This window comes from Mizuhopecten yessoensis, unplaced genomic scaffold (assembly GCF_002113885.1).
Source record: "Mizuhopecten yessoensis strain PY_sf001 unplaced genomic scaffold, ASM211388v2 scaffold9049, whole genome shotgun sequence".
Taxonomy (NCBI): domain Eukaryota; kingdom Metazoa; phylum Mollusca; class Bivalvia; order Pectinida; family Pectinidae; genus Mizuhopecten; species Mizuhopecten yessoensis.
Genome location: NW_018407853.1, coordinates 1,366,347 through 1,389,158, shown reverse-complemented (window position 1 = coordinate 1,389,158; position 22,812 = coordinate 1,366,347). Strand labels below are relative to the sequence as shown.

General features: G+C 36.4%; 2 protein-coding genes across 2 annotated transcripts in view; both read right to left on the bottom strand.

Moving 5' to 3' along the window:
- Positions 1-6,900, bottom strand: part of LOC110457229 (glycine receptor subunit alphaZ1-like) — a 39,330-nt gene extending 32,430 nt beyond the window's left edge. Inside the window, exon 1 of the mRNA XM_021508406.1 lies at positions 6,575-6,900. The gene's annotated coding sequence lies outside the window, so the exon portion shown is untranslated. The remainder of the gene's footprint in view (positions 1-6,574) is intronic.
- A 6,612-nt stretch (positions 6,901-13,512) lies between these two features.
- LOC110457224 lies at positions 13,513-22,024 on the bottom strand. Its single transcript, XM_021508395.1, has 5 exons — positions 21,892-22,024; positions 21,477-21,619; positions 17,848-17,934; positions 17,426-17,611; positions 13,513-13,678 (listed from the first exon to the last, which is right to left on the bottom strand). The coding sequence occupies exons 1-5, from the start codon at positions 21,907-21,909 to the stop codon at positions 13,513-13,515; spliced, it is 600 nt and encodes a 199-aa protein (XP_021364070.1). The 5' UTR covers positions 21,910-22,024.
- Between the last annotated feature and the right edge of the window lie 788 nt (positions 22,025-22,812).

The following is a 22,812-nucleotide window of genomic DNA, read 5'->3' as shown; positions in this document are numbered from 1 at the left end:
CCCCGCCCTCCCCCTCTTTTTCAGAAAACGTTTTGATTCTAGATTATTTGTTTTTGAAAATAGAACCCTAATCTAACTGTGAGATGTCGTCCCTTTTTTGGCCATGATCAGTACCCAAATTGATACAACATATCAAAGGCTATGACACTTGTTTTTTATTTCTACTAGTTCTTATGCTGACTGCAACAAAATATATTACTTTCATAAATACCATACTGAACTACAATTATATATATATACACTGTTATGTTATCCGGTTTAAGGACCAGAAATCAACATTTAAACGTGCCTATAATTAGCCCCTTCAAAGTCCTCCAAAACTTCGTCAACATACGTCGTTTTTACTGATTTGCAGATAAGTTTGCTTTGAAGTCATCATGTACTTTTCTAAATGACAATGAATACAAACTATTTGGTGGAAATGTTGATAAGTATCTCTCTTGTCATACTATCAGAGGAAAATGCTCAATTTAAATGTCAAGGTACTCTTCGAACCATTTTCTAACCGTGAACCAATTTGGGTAGCGTACCAATTGTGGTAGCGTGACGTTAGAGTAATTAAGACAAAATCGAATTTGCTTGGCAATATGATTGGTTCGCGACATTAAAAAAACAGGAGAGGAACTACACCCAACCAAAGCCGCGTGATTGTATTTATCTTGTATCAAAACTATGACCCGCAGGATTCAAGATTAATCAGCTCGTGTTACATGTAGGGTGACGTTTACAGAATCTTCGATTTTGTGATGATATATATATATTTATATTCTAGTGGTGTATAATAGAATGTGTTTCGGCTGTGGAACCCTTGAATTTGGAAATTTCGAATTTCTGATGGAGCCGATAATATGTGTGACATGTGATACACAACGCTAAAGGCATTTAGGTTTACCACGACAATAGACCAGCGACTAGGATTCAAAGTAGACATATGTAATAAGGCTCAATAAATGGTAATTGCCTCCACTGGGAGGTTGAACAAGCTACCCCACACTTTCTTGTCGGACGCTCTACCGCTTGATAAAGGGAAACTACCTTTTGTGGAAGCAAATACAGCCAATGAAATACTATGTATAATAATCATTCTTTACAGAAACTCCTTTTTTCTCAGTTTTTAGTCCCATCAACATCTCCATAACCATGAATTCTTTACTCCCTATCATGGATTTCAAAAATACAATGTACTTTTTTTCGCGAGGGGAGGATCATTGACTCTAACTGTCCCATGAACGAATAATGTCTTCGCTGGGCATCGAACAATCAATCCAAACTTTTTAGTCTTAGAATCTACCAATGAGCCAAAAGAAAATTTCCTTTAGATGAAGTTAGTGAGCTGACCGTGGTAATATGTTAAATGCACATATTTTGCATCCGCGAAAATGGATACCCTTGTAGGAAATCAATATCCCATAAGATGTAACCGCTTACCAGGACGCCAGACTAGAGACAGCCAGGGAACAAAGCACGTGTAAGCTCAATTATAATGATTATTTAATTATGCACTGTCATAAATAGAGTATTTGTTTATACACAAAGGTTACATTCGTTTACTGTTGAGCGAGTTACCGACGCGGAATTCGTCTCTGTCCGTAAACATGATAAGACACCGAGTGTATTGCTTCACATTCTATAAAATGTTTACCAAACCACTTGTGTGACTTTCCCCTCCTGTCATGTCAGTGTACTCTTCCGTGCACTGAAGTCATCCTCAGAGATGAATGTTTATTGGTGTGTAAATCGTTGTCTCTTAGATTAGGATCTATAGGAATCCTGACCGACCGCCATCTATCCCACACAAGGCGACAACGGCATCCAGTCCGTACTTGTTAAAACGATAAATTTCACCCAAGGGAGTCCTAAAGGTTATTTAACTCTCTATACTAGAAGAAATCTAACAGTGCTGTACCTCATACGTAACACATCATGATATATTTATAGCATAGTGTTGTATTTGGCAAAAGCTACGCCGAAAGGTGGTGCATTAAGCCTTCTAGCCTGGCCAGTATTTCTAACAGAAGCTTAAAAACTACATTTTATTGATTGTCCTAACTGTTCATAAATATTCTAACAACACGAAATGCTTAGACCGCAAATTTCGTAAAGGTCTTCATTGCCAAAATGGCGATTGCGGCTTCCTGACTAATGGCAACAATCCGAATTATGTTAATGATTGTCTTTACACAGAAACGGACATCGTATCTAATGCAAAGGTAAAGGAAACCGGGCAATGTTGATATAATGGATATTGCAGACAAAATGTAAAGCGAGGGAATAACGCGTAGTCAATGGAAAAGCTGGTTAGACTGTAATTGCATATGCAGTGTGCTTTAACCTAGCAATATGTATATGCACATGCACCCGGAATATGGGTTATACTAACAGATTCAAAAACAACATTTCTGAGTATGAACAAGAAAGGGAATAAATATACACACATGTTTTATGACCATATATATTCTTTTTTAAAGTTTCTAAACGTAACAGATAAAGAAATGTGTACGAAACTATAGCAATTATCGGGTGGATAGGTGGATATCATTTCCAAATAGTATACGTTCAATATACCAGCTGTCAGAGCATTTAACAGCATTATCTCTGTTTGTAAACACTACAGTGCAAACTGCCTAGTGAAGAGATTGGTTAATAGGAGGAATTTAGAAATCCGATTTATAACCCAATCGACATTTTTTTCTTGTAACGAGGAGATATTGACTAATCATGGAACATGGTCTTAAGCTACTCACGAGTTAATATGCGTCTGTTGAGGAATCGAATAAGACTATTACGGAATTAGATGGTTTCATAATGACCTTTTATCTACACTAAATGATCATAATATCACCATCAGGACCTGATTGCAAGCTTTAGGACTCAGTGTCTACAATGAGGTCGCAGTAATGCCAAAGGGTGATACTGTAGTTTATACAACTTTATGTACGGTTTTTATTTCCTTTTGGTATTCATATTGACTATGGGTAATTTAATACTTTTAATAACCTTTACACATAAATACTTTATGATTTAAAATTAAAATAATTCACCGAAGAAAAGACGTTCATTCGGAAGACACCGACTTAACAGCTGTGGCGTAAAAGGAACAAAACTTAATGCTTAAATCCTTTCTATTAGTACAGGGAATAAATCAAAACAGCTCCGAGCATTATGTGTTTAGTTTTAGCACGAAGACCTGTAGAATGATTTCATTAAAGTCTAGATAACCTGTCGTATATTACCTATGCAACCATAATAGACTGGATAAACTGTCGTAAAATATCCATACAATCTAAACACACTGGATAATCTGTTGTAGAATGCCCCTGGAATCTAAATAGCTTGGATAGTATGTCGTATAATTTCTAGGAATTCTAAATAGACTTGATAAATTGTTGTAAAATGTCAATGAAATCTAAATATACGGGATAATTTGACGTAAAATGTTCATGTCAGCTAGATAGACTGGATAATCTGTTGTAGAATGTTCACGAAATCGACGAAGACTGGATAATCTGTTATTAAATATCCATTAAAACTATAAGGAATGGTTAATATGTTGTATGCTCTCTTGAAGCAAAGTAATGTACATCCCACATTACATGCCACAACTGTATTGTATAGCGCCGTCTAGCGTAAAGAATCAGTACTAGAGTAAATAATCAAACATATCAGTTTCAAACGTGAGTATTAGAATGTCAGTTAACTCTCAGTTAAGCAACAAGTATTTAAAAATATGTTGAAGTTACTAAAACTGTTTGCGTAAAGTCTCAAACATGTTTTTTTGCACAAATAGTTGCATATAATTTTGGTGACGTGACCAAATGAGTTTTTAATTACTGTTAATGTAATATTTGATTTATGAAACTTGTTCCAACATTTTCTTTTTTGATGACTAAAATGAAAACTTCTAGGCTCGCTTTTAATAATAAACTCATTTGAGATAGTTTAATCCTAAATCAAATGAAATATAGCGAGCTTTTCTGTTTTTATCTATATAAACAGGTTCAAGATAAGATATTTCCATTGACCTAGAAACAAAATGTATATCCTATCAGTAGAACATCTGCAATCCATATGACAGGGTTACATAGGAGTATGTAACGTAAGGGACGTATTATGGTTACGGGGTGTAGGTTTTAAATTCTGGATTCCCCAGCGTATTGCTAGCACTGATCCCATCGCTGACACACTAGAACCTTGTAATTATTGCGTTCTCTTAAAGGTCCCATTTGTACTCATTCTCTGATTGGCGATAACGCTCCCCAATGCGTTTTCCTTGTTTCCTGTTATCTATTTGTATGCGTCCCGTTAACTGGTGATGTCGTTAGAGTAGGATCGCTGTTAAATTGAACTCTCACAATAACCGTGCCTAAGTCATGAAAAGGAAACGGGCAAATATATACTATACAGGAATATTTACCATTGCAAATGGTACTAATTTGACAATTAAATTTCAGCATGAAGCCCTAACGAACTGTATTGAATGCCTTATGAAAAGCAGTTAAGTGTTTCATGGTAAGATTGTAAACTTTATTATCTTTCACAATGCGTACGTCGTGTATCATACAATTTATTTTACACTACATGTATAATGAATCCAAAAATCTACACAAATTGCTGGGTGTAAAGTTGCAATTAATTATAGAACATTATAAACAAATCACGCTGGAGTAATCAGACATAAGTAGGTGTGCTGTAGACATTACTGTACTTGTACACCAGTGTGTTGGGATTATGTAGTTTTGTGTTCTCTCCATATACCTTGACCAATGTTACCGGGCAATCAAAGGAATCGGCAAAGTATTTTCAAGAATTACATAGATATAGATATAACAGTTTCAAAGGTTTTCCAAAATACTTATTAAATGATTTTTTTAAATTAGTATTGCACCTCAATTGCGATGCCAAGAGTTACCATGGTGTCACTCTTTTAGTTTGTTTGAAATTGTTCAAAACTGCTTGTTACTAAATGTCTTCTAATGAATGGAGGAAATTTTAAAATTAAACATCCAAGCTAATGACATTAAACCAGATATAAAAGGAATAATTTAGATGAAAAATAGACCCGATATAGAACATGAGTAAATCAGATTACATTATACCCTATGAAGTATACAGCAGGAATATCGGAAAAGTGACGGAGACGGGAACATGTCCCCCTATGAGTGCTGGTTGTTTATCATGTATATCGAACTTCTGTAAGTTGAATTCATATTGTATAAAGACACGAGATTAACCTTGAGATATATTTCAAACACAGGAAAATATCAGTGAATTTAAAATGAAAAATATATTAAAAAAATAGTCGTGAAAATGCGCAGAAACCTATTAATAATTCAAAATATAAACAAATGCCAAACAACGGAATAAAGATATGTCATAACTGAATATATGAACCCGGATATAATAAGAATCATTGAATCAAGTGAAAAAGGCAAAACAGATTATAGAACCTGAAGTAATCTTAAATTATTTCAGGCGTGAACCGAAACCATCAAATGTATAGCAGGAATAGTATAGTGGAAGAACCGAAACCATCAAATGTATAGCAGGAATATTATAGTGGAAGAACCGAAACCATCAAATGTATAGCAGGAATAGTATAGTGGAAGAACCGAAACCATCAAATGTATAACAGGAATAGTATAGTGGAAGAACCGAAACCAGCAAATGTATAGCAGGAATAGTATAGTGGAAGAAGTGAACATAATTGAGGACTTATGTAAAAATAAGTATAAACGATGTCACACATTTTAGTAGTTTATAGATCGTACTCATAAACTGCCACCACTAATAACAAAACATACAAGACTTGAAGGAGGTGACTAGGAAGGGTAAAAGGTTGTTTATACGGAGACTTCAGTTATTTGGAGAGAGAAAAGAGAGTCATGGAACAGCAGGGGAGAACGTATAAAACATGATAATACAGGCACCTATTTAAACTATACATGAATCAAAGACATAGCGTGGAATAGTCAATATAATACGTTTTAGACTTTGTTCTAACCAAGAAGAAAATGTCGTCATCAAACATGATATATCCAAGTGCATACGACAAGGGCAATAATTGTTCAATTTACTGTTTAATTCGATCTGCGATAAAAGTTAAAATACAAATTAAAAGAGGAATATGCGACAATGATGTTATTTTTGCAGCGATCAATGCAGAGTTCGATAAGGGACATGGCATGAAGTTATAGAACATTCGAGCAACATCAGCTATCATAGATAGTAGAAATAAAAACTATTTCACTCGATCAAAACAACAGGCACAGATGTCATGCAAACTAAGTAACACTGGATGTCATTAAAAGAGTATTTTTCCAAGAATACAGATATAAAATACTATGGGAAACCAGATCTATACATATTGAATTGTTTACATGTATCGGACAAAACCGACAAACTGCGTTGTCAACTTAGCAATCCTTCTCAAAACCAAGTTCATTAAGTCGTTTTCTACTAATGAGTCACATTACACGTTGTCATTAATATCAATAAATATAAAAAAATATTTAAATTAAACATTGTCACTATTTCCTTACTCTGCTGTAGCAAGCAACGTTAACTATTTACTTACCGCGGACATGCAGTGGTAGGAGATGCGCAAAGCTCCAAGCACAGATGGGTTCCGGGTTACATTGTTGAAATGCTATTAGTCTCTGTCATTTAGAGTTACAACGGGATTAACTAGATTGACAGTCCCTGCGTGGACGGCAGCAGAAGTGTCGACACCTACATCCGAGAAGTATCCATACATGGTACAGAATTAATAGTCACATAAAATGTTGAACTACAATTTTCGTTGAAAATTTCATTTCCGGCTATAGTGCCTGATGTATCGAAGATGAATTATTCACGTTACTTAACACTAATATTACATGTGACGACAGAACATTTTCCAGACCATTGCCTGGGATTACAGCTAACATCTCTCGTGGAGTGTTCATCATACGAAATCGATTTCACCGATGGATTATTAACGTTAAACAAAATGAGCGTTAGTGTCGCTCTGATGTGACATCTGTATGACCCCGTGGACGGGTCGATTACTTATAACTTTTAACGCCTTCTAAAACAGCACTACGAAATTAAATTGTAATCGCTCGTAGATGATAAAAGTGTCGTTTATTAAAACATGTTATTAAATTTAAGGTTTAATTCAGACGTTTTGTTCTCTAATAAACATTCATATCAGTAATAGCACCTGGACGAAAAGATAAATCGTGCAATATATTTGTCAATAACGTAGCACACCACTATATGGTATGGACACTTTATATCTCTACAAAATTCATATGGCGTTCATACTAGCTATGAATGTCATTGATTGATTTAGAGCGTTCTAATTGTAACTTTGGATACCACTTGCTTTTTTTTTTTATTTCAACAAATTTTATTGGACAACAAATTGCACAATTGGATGAGACAACAGGCTTAGCCTATATAAGTCTTCTCCTATCCGGTATTGATTGACATGAAGCATAGATTTAGTACATAGATCAACAAGACACACTCATATACACTCACAACCATTCCATAACACACATACACATATACACCACTTGCTTTCCCTTGATGATGGTTGTTCTTTTAATTAAACAAGGATTCATGATACCAACATTAATTAAAACTTAATGAGGATATTAATTAATTGACTCCAACAACGGTATATATAAGAATTAAACTGCTTTCAGTTGGCATACAAAGGTAATAACTTCCTTCACTGACTATTCCTTATTAATGCCAAGTGAAAGCAGCTTAACTGCTAATACTGTAAGACAAATATGATTTCCATTTGGTAGATACGAGTCTCATTTATGACGTTATGATAAGGGCAAGTCATATGGGATGATGATTTCCATGTATAACTTAGTTTGATGAAATTATCTTGGTTTTGTTGCCATGTCATAAGAGTTTTGCGAAACACTTTTCGATATACCATTACATTAGACCCTTCAAAACTCGCTCAATGGAAGTGTTGAACTCGTTACATAATCTCGTATGAATTATGTCAATCAAATAACAGATAGTTTGTTGTAACAAACGTAAACCAGTACTTCGCAATATTTAAATGTAGACTGTACCCGTAAAGACATATTCTCTTATTATGTTCAAACTGGGGCCACATCTCTTCCAATTATCTCACACTTTGAGATACCACCTTTACAATCATACATATAGCAGCTCCGAGGTCACATATCCCTCTAATCACGTCAACCTTTACAGTCATACATATAGCAGCTCCGAGGTCACATATCCCTCTAATCACGTCAACCTTTACCACACAGCTCTCTATTTGTGACAAACTTAAGACCACACTTTCTCGCTACTTCAGTCAGAATCAAGATCATACATTTACTTCAATAATGTCAACATTGCAGCCACAACATCTCTCTGGTTATGTCAACATTGAAGCCACATCATCTCTCTGGTTATGTCAACATTGAAGCCACAACATATCTCTGGTTATGTCAACATTGAAGCCACAACATCTCTCTGGTTATGTCAACATTGAAACCACAGCATCTTTCTGGTTATGTCAACATTGAAGCCACAGCATCTCTCTGGTTATGTCAACATTGAAGCCACAACATTTCTCTGGTTATGTCAACATTTAAGCCACAACATCTCTCTGGTTATGTCAACATTGAAGCAACAGCATATCTCTGGTTATGTCAACATTGAAGCCACAACATATCTCTGGTTATGTCAACATTGAAGCCACAACATCTCTCTGGTTATGTCAACATTGAAGCAACAGCATATCTCTGTTTATGTCAACATTGAAGCCACAGCATCTCTCTAGTTATGTCAACATTAAAGCCACAGCATCTCTCTGGTTATGTCAACATTGAAGCCACAGCATCTCTCTAGTTATGTCAACATTAAAGCCACAGCATCTCTCTGGTTATGTCAACATTGCAGCCACAACATATCTCTGGTTATGTCAACATTGCAGCCACAACATTTCTCTGGTTATGTCAACATTGAAGCCACAACATCTCTCTGGTTATGTCAACATTGAAGCCACAACATCTCCCTGGCTATGTCAACATTGAAGCCACAACATCTCTCTGGTTATGTCAACATTAAAGCCACAACTTCTCTCTGGTTATGTCAACATGGAAGCCACAACATCTCTGTTTATGTCAACATTGAAGCCACAACATATCTCTGGTGATGGCAACATTAAGGTCAAGCCACTTTAATCCTAGAACTCTTTAGGTAAAATCTCCCGTATCATGTCACCATATATATGTCATGATAATGATATAAATAATATAATAATAATAATTCGAGGTTCTTTTATACCGCTTTATCACAACCAAGTTTGTAGGTCGTCTCAAAGTGGTTCAAAAATTATTATCCGTGGTTATAGTGACTTTACAACAAGCCAATATATCCCTGTGGAGCATACAGCAGGTGCTGCCATTTCGGTGCTTACAGCTAGCATTCAACAATTCTAGCACTGCCCAGCCACGTACTGAAAGTATCTTTTTCAAAGTCTTAAGACTTTTGGTGAATAAAGAACTTGAAACTTGAAAATCTTTTTCAAAGATACAGCACAGTGCTGTGACGTGACTCGACTCGAATCGCAACCCTCCGGTCAAGAGCCCGGCGTCCCACCGCTAAACCACCGTGCCTTATGTCAACATTGAGGCCGCGTTTTCTCTCTAATGGGTTCAAATGGAGATCAAAACCAATTCTGTTCTAATAAGATCCACCTTCGTGTCACACATTTTTTCTGATTATTTCAACCATGTGTCTCTTTAATTTTGACGACATGGAGGCCACACCTTAGTTCAGATAAGATCAACAGTGTGGACAGTGCGTCTATTTAGAGAGACTGAAATACTGACAGCAATAAAGTGTTTTAGAAGACAAAGCTAGAAAACTTCATCTTGTCGATAAGTGTCCCGATTAAAACGAGTACAGCTAAAGCTTACAGTCCATACCATTTAGTTAAATCAACACTAGAAAGTGATTATCGATAACAGTACAGAGGTAATTTAACGTGTAACTACAGACCTGCTAGACACATGTGCTCAAATGGTGTATTCTATTCACACAATACAAATCATTATATTGACAAAGTTGTCATTTTACAGATGAGTCAGATATTAATTAAGTATGTAACCACGTGATGTAAACAGATGGAGGAGCCCTAAGTTCAGTATTTTGTTAGTGAGAAATAGAGGTGTGCCATATACCGAGGTGGACAATACCCAATTTTGTTAAAGCTAAAATAATATTATCAATTGGCGCGATCAAGTTAAGAGGTGTTCCAAACGACATGTGGTCCAAGTATAAAATACAGCATATTGTAAACGTGTTGTAGATATGCTGTAAACAATTATATATGATTATCAGTCTTGTCTGATTAGAAAGTTGTCTTCTACCTCTCCGACGTTTGTAGTCATACAGAATGTTTTACACCCTATACAAACATATAAACATATCAGTAAGTGTAAACGTTATCGAAATATATACATCTAGTCACTACAAAATTTATCTGCAGACAGCTTCTACAAATTTAAGGCCAACAACTCGTCTTTACGAGCCGTCCGTATAGAGATTTGTGTATAAGAATGACATTATGGGAAACAGACAAAACATGTCACAGTTCCTACACAAGAGCATTGTTCTTGACCACAATTAGAATTATAACACTACAGTATCTACTGAATTTCGTATGAGTTTTCAGTTAAAGCCACCTACACGCACGTTGGGTTAGTTAGAGGCCATGTGATGTGACATGCCTTCGTGCGTAGACAGCATTACTTGCTGTGAATAACTCAAACTAGATGACGCCATATATATCAATATTTATAGACCATGGATGTTACTGCCCGTCCTCTGGGAGTTTACATTTCCAGTTGTTGAGTGTCATTGTAAATAAACCGATCTAATGACAAATGCATGTGCATATCGCATTAATGTTGATATTGAACCGGGAAATAATAGAACTTCTTGTATTTACTCCGAAAGCACCAGTAAATGAGCCAAACTCCATTCCGTTTGAGATAATACTAGCGCCACAAAGGTCGCGCCATATGTAAGGAACTAATTGTCTTATTTAATAGTTACCAGAATAGAGAACCACGAGCCATTAGTCACTAAATCACGATACTTCCATGTCAGAAATATTGGCTGCATTCTTCACCTCCTGACGTTATAGTCTTGCAAGACACTGATATACAATGTATGCATTTGTGAAATCCGTACCCAACAATAGAAACATGCTACTCTAGGCATTCACTGGTATTCTGTTTAAAAGTGTCTTCAGAGACTGTAAATATTGCTTCCCATTGTGTTGTGGGCACGCGACAAAGAGACCACATAACACCTGCTCTGCTGTTCTTCCATTGGTTATCAATGCTACAAACTTTTTGTGACGTATTCAAGATTATTTGGGACTATTCGCCAAGGTAACCATACAGATTGTATACTACTGCATGTACAAACTAGGTTGTCCGGTGAACAGTCGGACACCTAAATGTTCAGAAAACATGCAACATGGAAACAAACCATACTTTCAAAACAATTTTTACACTTGCAACTTTCAAATCAAATGCAGATATTTCACTTTGCACTATTCAGCAGTACGTTTTTTCTTGCTTTTAAACTCAATGAATATTGCAGTTTTAGATCATGACTTTTTTTTTATAAATTGACGAGTCGATATAGTCTTTGGAGATTATTTTCCATATTAAAGGAGGTCTAAAATAAAATATGATAATCAATTGAAATGTTTATGTTTGAAAAAAGTTTAATCAGAAGAAGTCGTTTAAAGGTTTTAACTTTGACCCCTGTATGTATTTTGGTAAAACAAATTACAGTTCAAACACGGATCCTTGTCAGCAAACAGACACTGGTCTTTGAAATATCAACTTCATAAGAGCGCAAATGGCTTGATTTGTAATCCATTTAAATGGTAATTAGGATAAGCTGTTGAAATTACTCGGCGGTAAAGAGACGATAACGGCGATTCCCGAGGCTCCGCACATTCACGTTAAATATGCGCAAATCAACCATGATTGTATTGACAACAGTGATTTTAACCAATAACAATGAGTGAAGGGTTGCTATCTATAGTGTTACTATACTACTAACAAACAAAACGTAACAAAAAGACTCAAAAATTAGCTCTTTAATCAGAAAACAGACCGCCATCGTGCATATTATATCAACAATATGCTCATGAGCATCATGTTCAACTAAATTTCGCATCCGTTTTTCGTTTGGCTTCATATATATATCATTTGTTTGTGTGTGTCCCTTTGGTCCCTAACGTTCTTGAATTCGCGTTGTTCATCACCTCTTGTGTTCTCGATACCTAGCGTTCACCTGTCCTGCTGTCGATATATATGAATTTAATAGTTTACGTTTTACGGCAGATTGCAATATTTATTTTGAAATTTAATTTTAAAAACACACAAAAAGTAAAACAATCCTGCTGTGTAACTGTTTACCATTGATAAAAGCAATGCTAAGTTACACAGCACTACCGATATATACGTTAGATCTCGCCTCAGTCTGGCAACACCAGTGATATCGGTAATTGCATTGATATTCATATGTCAGCTGCTCTTACAGTCACATGCAAGATGTTAATCTGCTATAGGCCGGGGATATCTTAACATCTATGGTGTTTTTCGCGTCAAAGTACTCTCAACAATAATCTTTAATCACAGAACGGGAGCTACATCAAATGTCCCGGCCCACCACACAGAGGGATATGTGCAACAATCATACGGGCAGAGGAACTAAACTAGTGGGCTGTAAAATTGATCCAACCACATGTATCAGACATTCCGTTGATTTCCTGCTAAGTATGTCCTTTGAACGAAAGTGAAAAACGTTGCAGTATTCTTGCTACAAATTCTAGTCAATGAATAACCATAATTACAATGATATACGTATCATCGAAACCTTCTTTATTCTAAGAAGGTGAAACAGTTTGGTGGTATGATAGTCTGAGCGGTTAGGTGCCGTAGGTCGTGAGTTCGAGGCCTCGGACAGGGCACGAGTCGTGAAATTGTCTTCCTTCGTCACTTATGTTTGCATGTCATTCATATACTGTATGTTGATCCGAACGTTTAAGATATGAACTACCTGCTATAATACTACTGTGTGTACTCAACGGTTTATATAGAATCATTGGATTTCCATATTGACCAATCACACATTTGTCTGATCCAAAAGCTTGCCTCAACGCTTGTACATTTCTGTATTTTAATGTCAATGTTCATCCTGACATTAAGAAGCCATGACTTATGTATTTTATCGAACACAGTATGTAAGACTAGTAAAAGGCGTGATGGGTTGAACTACTGGGCTTACATAGTGATACATTCGCTTCCTTGGGAGTAAATACATCTAGAGTAACATTTTCAGTTATCCACAAAGTGTCAAAATGTGTTTTACTGTGCACGTAAACAGTCGAATCTTCTCTCCCCGAGGATTCTCCTCCGGTCAGCCAGTGCTGATGAACTTGACCGCCTTTGGTTTTAGTCAGCACTTGTATCTATGACAGAGACAGGCCTGGGGAAGCCATTCCACAATAAACTTGATTTCCCGGGTCACGGGACAGTACACCCAGAACTGAGTCGCACGTTTGTTTCCAGGGATACACACGTACCAGAAGCGTGTGAAGTCGAGCCCGCCATTCTTACAGTACCTGGAAGTTTGTAAAAGGAACCATGACTGGTTAATCCCTCACAGACCAAAACTGTCTGCATTAATAATTGTCACAATGCGCTTTATCATTTCTTATGTCGAGTGATTAATGTTTTTCGCCTATTCGCTTTTTCGTTATTTCGCCACGACGATTGGGGAAATTATGTTATATATGGCGAGCCAACTGGACATTTATCCAAGGAGCAATGTCGATCCCGAATTTCATAAAACTCCATAAGATATATTATGTAGTATATGAGATAGCTTATATGATATATACTAGATCTCTTATATAATATATAAAATATCTTACATAGAAACTAAATGAGATGTTATGTAAGATATCTTATAAGCTGTATAAGATATCTTATTGAATTTTCTGTATAAGATATCTTATTTAATATCTGAGATATCTCATATACTTTATAAGATATCTTATATAGAAATTAAATGAGATGTTATATTAGATATCTCTTCTTTTTTTTTTGCATTAGATATCTTATATAATGTAATATCTCGTCACTACATAAGATATCTTATAAAGTCAAAAACCAAGTCCCCAAACCCGGAATTTCTCGAGGATCTAATTCTAGAAAAGTCAATAATATAGGCTTGGTTTCTGGTTACTGGATGATATATCGTATATAGAATGAGATGTCGTGACTTTAAAAATGAGATATTATTTCTTCTCCGAAAAAAAAAGATTTTTTCGAAGCACGTCTTAATCAGAGGCTGCCAATCCACGCCCCCTTGAGGTGGGCTCCGACACTTTGGCGACAGGACCAAACGTCGACAGCCACCCTACTGGCTTTTATAGAACTAGATCCTGGAGATATTCCGAATGGGGAGACTTGATTTTGACATTTTGTTAAAATCTCGTGTTCCTATATAAGATATCTTATATAGCATCTCATTTAATTTCTATATATCTTTTATAGTATATAAGAGATCTGCCATATACTATATAAGATATGTGATATAGTTTTATTAAAATTGTGTTCGACACAATCTAATTAAAATTATATCTTCACATCGCTCCCGTTTACTGATATGTCGCGTTGAAGATCTAACAACATCCCGTAGAGGGTCATGTTCAGGCGACCTTTGCATTAACCAATCAGATGAGAGCTTACGCATTTCTGTAAGTGATGATGTAATGATTTCGGAACACACTTGCTATGATAAAAGACCGAGAGGTGTCAAATGAGCATCGAAAATGGCGGCGCCCATGACACCACGCCGTGTCTATCTACAAGACAACGTTTGTACAATTTGTGGATTTTGCTTTGAAATAACAGAGACTTCCTCTTCTGGTGATGTTGTCGTTTAAAAGTTTAACAACCTGAAACTAAAATTAATCAATGACAGGCTTCGCAATATTCAAACTATCACTGGACCAGACGAAAAAGTGGATTTTTGGCTACGAGGTGTCTGCATTAAATGCTACAGGTCCTGCTTTCTGATTGGTTTAAAGAAAGAGTTATGTCGCGCTTTGATTGGCTTGTTATAAATACGATAATACATTCATGTTGACCTCTGACGTGACCCTCTACGGGATGTTGTTAGATCTTCAACGCGACATATCAGTAAACGGGAGCGATGTGAAGATATAATTTTAATTAGATTGTGTTCGACATTGCTTCTTGAATAAATGTTAAGTTGGCTTGCCACAGTTATGTATTATAAATGGCGCGTTGACGTGACAACATTTTCATTGTTCGTGTGATCGTCTACTATTGGATAAATACCTCTTCCTTGCATGTAGTGCAAACACGCTCTGGACTGTATAGCGTTTACGTACTGTTACATAACTACCGCGAAAACAGCCGGGATAAAGGATATCATTGATAATAAACTGGAACTGGAGGGTGCCTACGGCTGTATGCTTATACTTGTCAGTTATCGGAAACAGTTGCTGTAACACATTTTCAATAACAAAACAAACAATAATATTTCCTCACTTTGATTACAACAAGAGTGTGTTTCTATAGGCCTTCTTTACAGCTTACCCCGCCATTATCCATAAGTACACATCCACGTTGTACTAACGAACCAACGAGAAATAACGGATATCTGCGTGTGTGGTGTGTTGGCTAATCTCCAACATTAAATAATCTGAAATTGTTGACACAATACCAGATGTAATTGTTTGTCGAGATTGAATCAGGGATAGAATGCAGTAATGAATTAGAGTAGTTTCCGATAGCAACACGACAGGCCAAAATCATACAACAGGACAGGCCCAGATCATACTACAACAGGACAGGCCCAAATCATACTACAACAGGACAGGCCCAGATCATACTACAACAGGACGTGCCAAAATCATACTACAACTGGACAGGCCAAAATCATCCTACAACAGGACAGGCCGAAACCATACTACAACAGGCCAGGCCCAAATCATACTCCAACAGCACAGGCCCAAACCAGACTACAACAGGACATGCCCAAATCATCCTACAACAGGACAGGCCAAAACCATACTACAACAGGCCAGGCCCAAATCATACTGCAACAGGACAGGCCAAATCATACTACAACAGGCCAGGCCAAAATCATACTCCAACAGGACAGGCCCAAACCATACTACAACAGGACAGGCCCAAACCATACTACAACAGGACATGCCAAAATCATACTACAACAGCACAGGCCCCAATCATACTACAACAGGACATGCCAAAATCATACTACAACAGGACAGGCCCAAATCATACTACAACAGGACAGGCCAAAATCATACTACAACAGGACAGGCCCAAATCATACTACAACAGGACAGGCCCAAACCACACTACAACAGGACAGGCCCAAATCATACTACAACAGGACAGGCCAAAATCATACTACAACAGGACAGGCCAAAATCATACTACAACAGGACAGGCCCAAACCACACTACAACAGGACAGACCCAAATCATACTACAACAGGACAGGCCTAAATCATACTACAACAGGACAGGCCAAAATCAAACTACGCAAAGGCATCATAGCATTGTTGGCTCGTTATACACACGGAATCTAGATCAGGAGATTTCAAACGGCGACAATAAAGCATGAGGTCATCATCTAAATCAAAGCAGAACGCAAGCAATGCACTAACTAGACCAGGTTTTATACCAAAGTAAAGCTGGACAATCGAAAGACAAGATAGGACGAACCTAACAGTCCCAACGATGATGTCAATGTGTAATTAATCTTCAAGGATTCGTTCTATAATTGATGTTCACATATTTATTTATTTATTTTTTATATAAAAAAAAAGAAAATCCTTTGCATAAAGTGATTTGTTTTCAATAAGTAGTAGCAAAACTGCTTTTAATGCAAAGCGCGATGAGACGATAAAACCGAAATGGTAGAGGCTAATACACTGGTCCAGACGTCCTTAAATGACCTTAGCTGGTAATAGGACGTTAAACGAAATTAAACCTAACCAAACCTAAGCACTGGTCCAGCCGCCACATGACGTGAACTGTTGCCATGACGTTCACGGGTAAATGTCTGGTCAGTGCCAAATTAAACTCTCGTCTATTAATGGGAGATTCTCGGGCAAGCAGCAGACAATACGTTAACATTATTTTCCCAATGTATTAAAAATACTTTAAAACAGTTTTACCATCTGTGAGTTTATCAGTTGTACCTATAATATCAGTGCTTATCTCTCGTAGATGGGACACGTATGTATTAGTCTTATTTATAAGACACTGTGGGCGCTCCCCTTTACTTACTTCACCAGGCCTTACCTGTCACACTCCACCCAGTGGAGGTCGGTACCCCACCAGGGCCGCAGGACCCAGCAGTCCTGTCCCCTATAGACGTACGTGTTTCTGATGCTGGAGTTTCGAGGATGAGTGGAACACATGACGTCAAGGTTGGGTGTGGCCTTAGCAGCAGGTTGAGGGGAGAGTGCCTCCTTGGTAAGCGCCTCCCTGAATACAGATACATTATAGAACCAATAATAAGCCTGGTCATATCGCGGGTACTATAGTTGTATCACTGTCATTGTTTAATATTTATACAATTTCATTCATGCATGTCCAAGTTTTTTGAAGGGTCATCGACATCATTGTTTTATTTTAAGGTCTTCAATGATTACATTTAGAGCTATGACCTCAACCTTTTTTATTTAAATAATTTGATTCGTATTAATCATCATATTACCTACATTTTGTTTTGGTGTAGTTTGTACCGTGATGTCCAGAAGATAGATGACCGTAGCATATCCTGGTTACTCAGACGCTGAATCATTGTCCTGTCGTGATAATACAACACACGTTTTAAATAACACGCACTATAAATACCACACACACAAAATATGTAACCCTATATAAATAATAAACAATATGAGAAGCACTTAATGTTAAAACGTCACAATGTTACTATGTCAACGTCACAATGTTACTATGTCAACGTCACAATGTTATTATGTCAACGTGAATATGTTACTATGTCAACGTCAAAATGTAACTGTCAACGTCACAATGTTACTATATCAACGTGAATATGTTACTATGTCAACGTCCCAATGTTACTATGTCAACGTCGCAATGTTACTATGTCAACGTGAATATGTTACTATGTCAACGTTATTTGTTTCTATGTCAACGTCACAATGTTACTATGTCAACGTTATATATGTCTATGTCAACGTCACAATGTTACTATGTCAACGTCACAATGTTACTATGTCAACGTGAATATGTTACTATGTCAACGTCAAAATGTTACTATGTCAACATCAACGTCAAAATGTTACTAAGTCAACGTCAAAATGTTACTATTTAAACAACAACGTCAAAATGTTACTATGTTAACGTCAATATGTGTATATGTTAACGTCAACATGTTACTACATTTATGTATGTCAACGTCAACATATTACTATGTCAACGTCACGGTTTCAAGTTCACGATGTTAATTTCACAAATGATATAAGGTTCACAATAAAACTCCGCAATCGCAACATTTAAGATTCATTTTCGTAATATCAAGTTCACAGGCTCATGTATATCCAAGTTTGTACCCTTAGGTAATCACAATGAGCATGTAGTTTAGGAAATATGACGATAACATCACGGGAATATTAAAGTATGGCTTACAATCAGCCTCAGATGGGAGAGGTAATGTGCAAATCAGGACAAAACATTTTAAAATGCTAATTACTTTTTCTTCGAGCATATTTTGATTGGATGGGGAAAGTAAAAACACCATATACGATGAAGATATACCAGAGAAATTTCTGAACCCTCAGTGAGATACTGCAATGTCTGACGAGGCTCTCTAAAGATGTTTGAAAGGTATCTAAAATTATTAGTTGAGATTTTATTATTGAATAAATATGCAACACGATCAATATGCACATGGTATCTGGTAAGTAATGTTTAAAATAAAATAAGATTTTCATATTGTTTATATAATAAATATTACACTAGAACAGGACATTTTCACAGCTGAAAGATAAAACACATACATATTTTGAGAGTACGAAGAATACTATGTATTACTGAAACAGCGTATCAGCAATGTTGTCGTTGGAAAAATAGTGCCATAGGGTGCAGTACTAAATGGAATATGTTACATAAACAATAACGGCATCAGAAACATTGCTTGTTTTGTAAATGGCGGAAAGTTGAGAATATTTACATTATATTGTTGGCGTCTGTGATGACTGCATATATATAAAGTCAATAACACACATGTACGAATTTTGCATTGCGCGTATGAGTTTATTACAGGAAGGGCTTTAGTCCGAGTGAAAGGTATCCAGCCGTCAATCAAACCGGGAACGATTACAACCCGAGGCGTCAGATAAAGACATTTGTGTGGTATTGCTTTTATTACATAGTTACAATTGTTCTTTACATGCATATTATATTTTCTGCAAAATATTAACTCATGATTTCCCCCGATATTCTTGTTCGATTTACTTCCCAAAAATTAGAACCGAACAAGAATGTCGAAAAAAAATGACGTTACGTTACAATAAATATTTAAAGTGAATGTAATGGAACTTAAATATAAGGTTTGAAATGCATCTTTTCATTATTTATCAGGGTATGCAACACAGTTCCGTTCAAACATATTCCATGATGCGCGTTTGTGTTGCATACCCTCATAAATGTTAAAAAGATGCATTTCAAACCTTATATTTACGTTCCATAACATTCACTTTTATTATTTGAAATTAAAAAAGTTTTTTTTCACGTAAAAAAAGCAATACACCGTCCTGAAAACAACATTAATTGAACAGTCTTATTCGCCGGAAAGATTGGTGACGAAATACACAGTTGAGCAATAAACAAATAGTTCCACTTTGTATATTTTTAATCATTTAATGTACATACCAGCAGGTTTAACATACATTGACTATCTTTAAAATTGACAGTAGATCTTCATTTCAAACCAAATAATATATTTCAGTTATAAAAACTCAGTCCGTGTCCGGGACTGGCCGACTAGCCGGGAGGATTTGACCTGCTTCGCCACTTGCAACGGACGCTAGTGCAGAGGACAGTGATTTGGTTCTGTTCTGTTAAAAACTTTAAACCGTTGATAACCCAAAATAAAATAGGTGTTTTTGGTGAGTGGGGTGGGAGTGACTTGTGTTTACAAAGTGAGGTCAGAGGTCATATAAAGGTACATGTATTACTGTTAATATTACTACACACTTGCTTTTATTGAATCGTAACAACATTTTGAGTTGGTACTGTTATCTAGAGGGACTGCAACACAAATGTAAGTATATGAAATTATGCAAAATGTTCGGAGTCGATTTCTTGTTTCAGTAGGATTGGAACTGGCGAGGCGAAGTCAAACTCATCCATTACATTGATAGTTTCCAATTTTAATCTGGAATTTTTACTTTAAACTCTGGAACATGTATATAGTTAAATGTTTGTTGACTGCGTTAGCGACAATTTCAGATGTTGTAAACATCACTCTTAATAATTTTTAAATAAACATTCGTGAATTATCATGGCGAATCTCGATTTTTTTTGACGTATTAGCACCAGGTTACACCTCAGTTTTAAACAAACCTTGAGTTAGACATTTGACTTCATCCCGCGCCCCGCGTCGAAGATTTCTCTGTCAAACCAGTAAACGTCAATATCGAGTTCACCGTTTCGAGCAAGCATTTTCAACATTGGCAACGTCACAGAATCAAGTTTTACAATAATCCCGCTTACATAGAGTAACAAATGACAACCCAGGCTGTGGCACTCGTTTCCAATATAAAACACCATCTGTCCACAAAATTAAAGTGTCAACGCTGAACTAGCAATGACGTGAAGAGTAAATACTACGCCATTATCTCAAGTATTTTTAAAAATAGATAATATGTACATTGAGTCAAGCATGCATTTGAAACAATTTAGACATTTAAACCCATTTAAAAACATTGAGATGATCTTTTTAAAAAAATGTTTCCCTAGTTTTCCCATTGTCAAAAAAGTCATGAATGTTGAAGATGTCTCTGTCATCCAACACAATGTACTATATAAAATTATATAGTAATGGCTGGTGCGTTGACATCGTTGTGATTTTCAGAAATAGCTCACAAAATGATAGATCGTTAAATATATTTCGTAATATTATGAATACATTATATATTATTACTTTGATTTGCGTAATTATATTATGATACCACAAAACAATGATACAAAAACTAAATACCATCAACAAGAGGCCCAAGGGGCCTTTACGCTCACTTGAGTTCAAATTGAAAATGCCTCTGCCAACGAAAATTCACAGTACAACGGTATGCAGTGATAAGTACACACCAGTCCACCTTACCTCGGATACTTCGATAATGAAGTCTTGAAGACATTTTCATCGAAAGAAGGTGGAAAATCGGGCGAGTCACATTTGATCTCACCATCCGGGCCACTCTGCGGATTGGTCAGTGAAAACGACACTAATAGACACGTCACTTGGAGCTGTGGGAATGCATATATGCATACATGTAATATGGAGAGGAATGCACGCGAGATTCAATTAATAGAATGCTGCCTGATATCGTGTTATATTTATATTCCATATATATTTAAGCTAGGGAAATTATGAAAGTTGACAATATTAAATTTCAACAGCATGTTACAGCAATTTACACATCTATATCGTTTGAAACACCGGTATCGCCTTACGGCGTGCTATTTTGTTATAATTCTCAAATCCTCAGCTGACAACATTCGACATTACATATACTTACCAAACGTCTAACATTCATATCTTGGTCGGTATATTTTGTCTGCCTTGGCCGTCCATGTTATTGTATCATTGGTGTCCCACTGGTGCTGGTGATAACATTCATCTTCCCCCTCTCCCTCCAAGCATAAAACACTGCTGGTTTTGAACTTCTGTAGATATGTGATCAATGTTCCCTTTACAAATGTCAAGGTGCTTATAAAACAAGAGGCCCAAGGGCCTTAGCGGTCACCTGAGTTATATCATAGATACTGGTAGCTTTATTTTATTGTTTAGATGTGATGTGGAAATCAGCATGTAAACTAAGTGAAATACAATACTTGTCATGTCATCAATGGATAAGAATTTGAAAATATTGGTAAATGTTTCCTTTGGGGCCCCGCTCTAGCCCCTGGGGATGGGGCAGGAATCCTAATTTTACAAAGTAAAACTCTCATTTACCCAAGATGATTCTGACTAAGTTTGAGCAATTTTCTGCTGAAAATATATAAAATATATACCGAAAAGTGTTATTTCCCTATATAAACTATATTAAACGTTAACCCCTCCCCAAGGGAGAACGGATAGCTCGGGGTCCTGATATTTTCAATTTAAATAAAGCCCCTGATGATCTTTCTTTCCACGTAAAGAAAATCACTGTAGTACCTCTGAGTCTGGAGAAGAAGATTTTTGAAATATTGATTAATTTTCCCTTTGGGGCCCCGCCCTGGCCCCAGGGGTCGGGGTAGGAATCTCAATTTTACAATTTGAAACCATCTACCTCCAAGGATAATTCTCACCAAGTAAAAATAATTTCCTACAGAAAGTTGTCAAAATATACCCAAAAGTGTTATTTCCCTATATAAACTATAGTAAACTTTACCCCCTCCCCAAGGGAGAACGGATAGCTCGGGGGTCCTGAAATTTACAATTTAAGTAAAGCCCC

Excerpts from the sequence above, each read along its gene's own strand:
- LOC110457224 (XM_021508395.1), bottom strand. Across the intron at positions 17,612-17,847 it reads AAACTACACCAAAACAAAAT|GGAGGCGCTTACCAAGGAGG; the intron begins GTAGGTAATATG and ends ATCTGTATTCAG. Across the intron at positions 13,679-17,425 it reads CACTGGGTGGAGTGTGACAG|GTACTGTAAGAATGGCGGGC; the intron begins GTAAGGCCTGGT and ends ACAAACTTCCAG.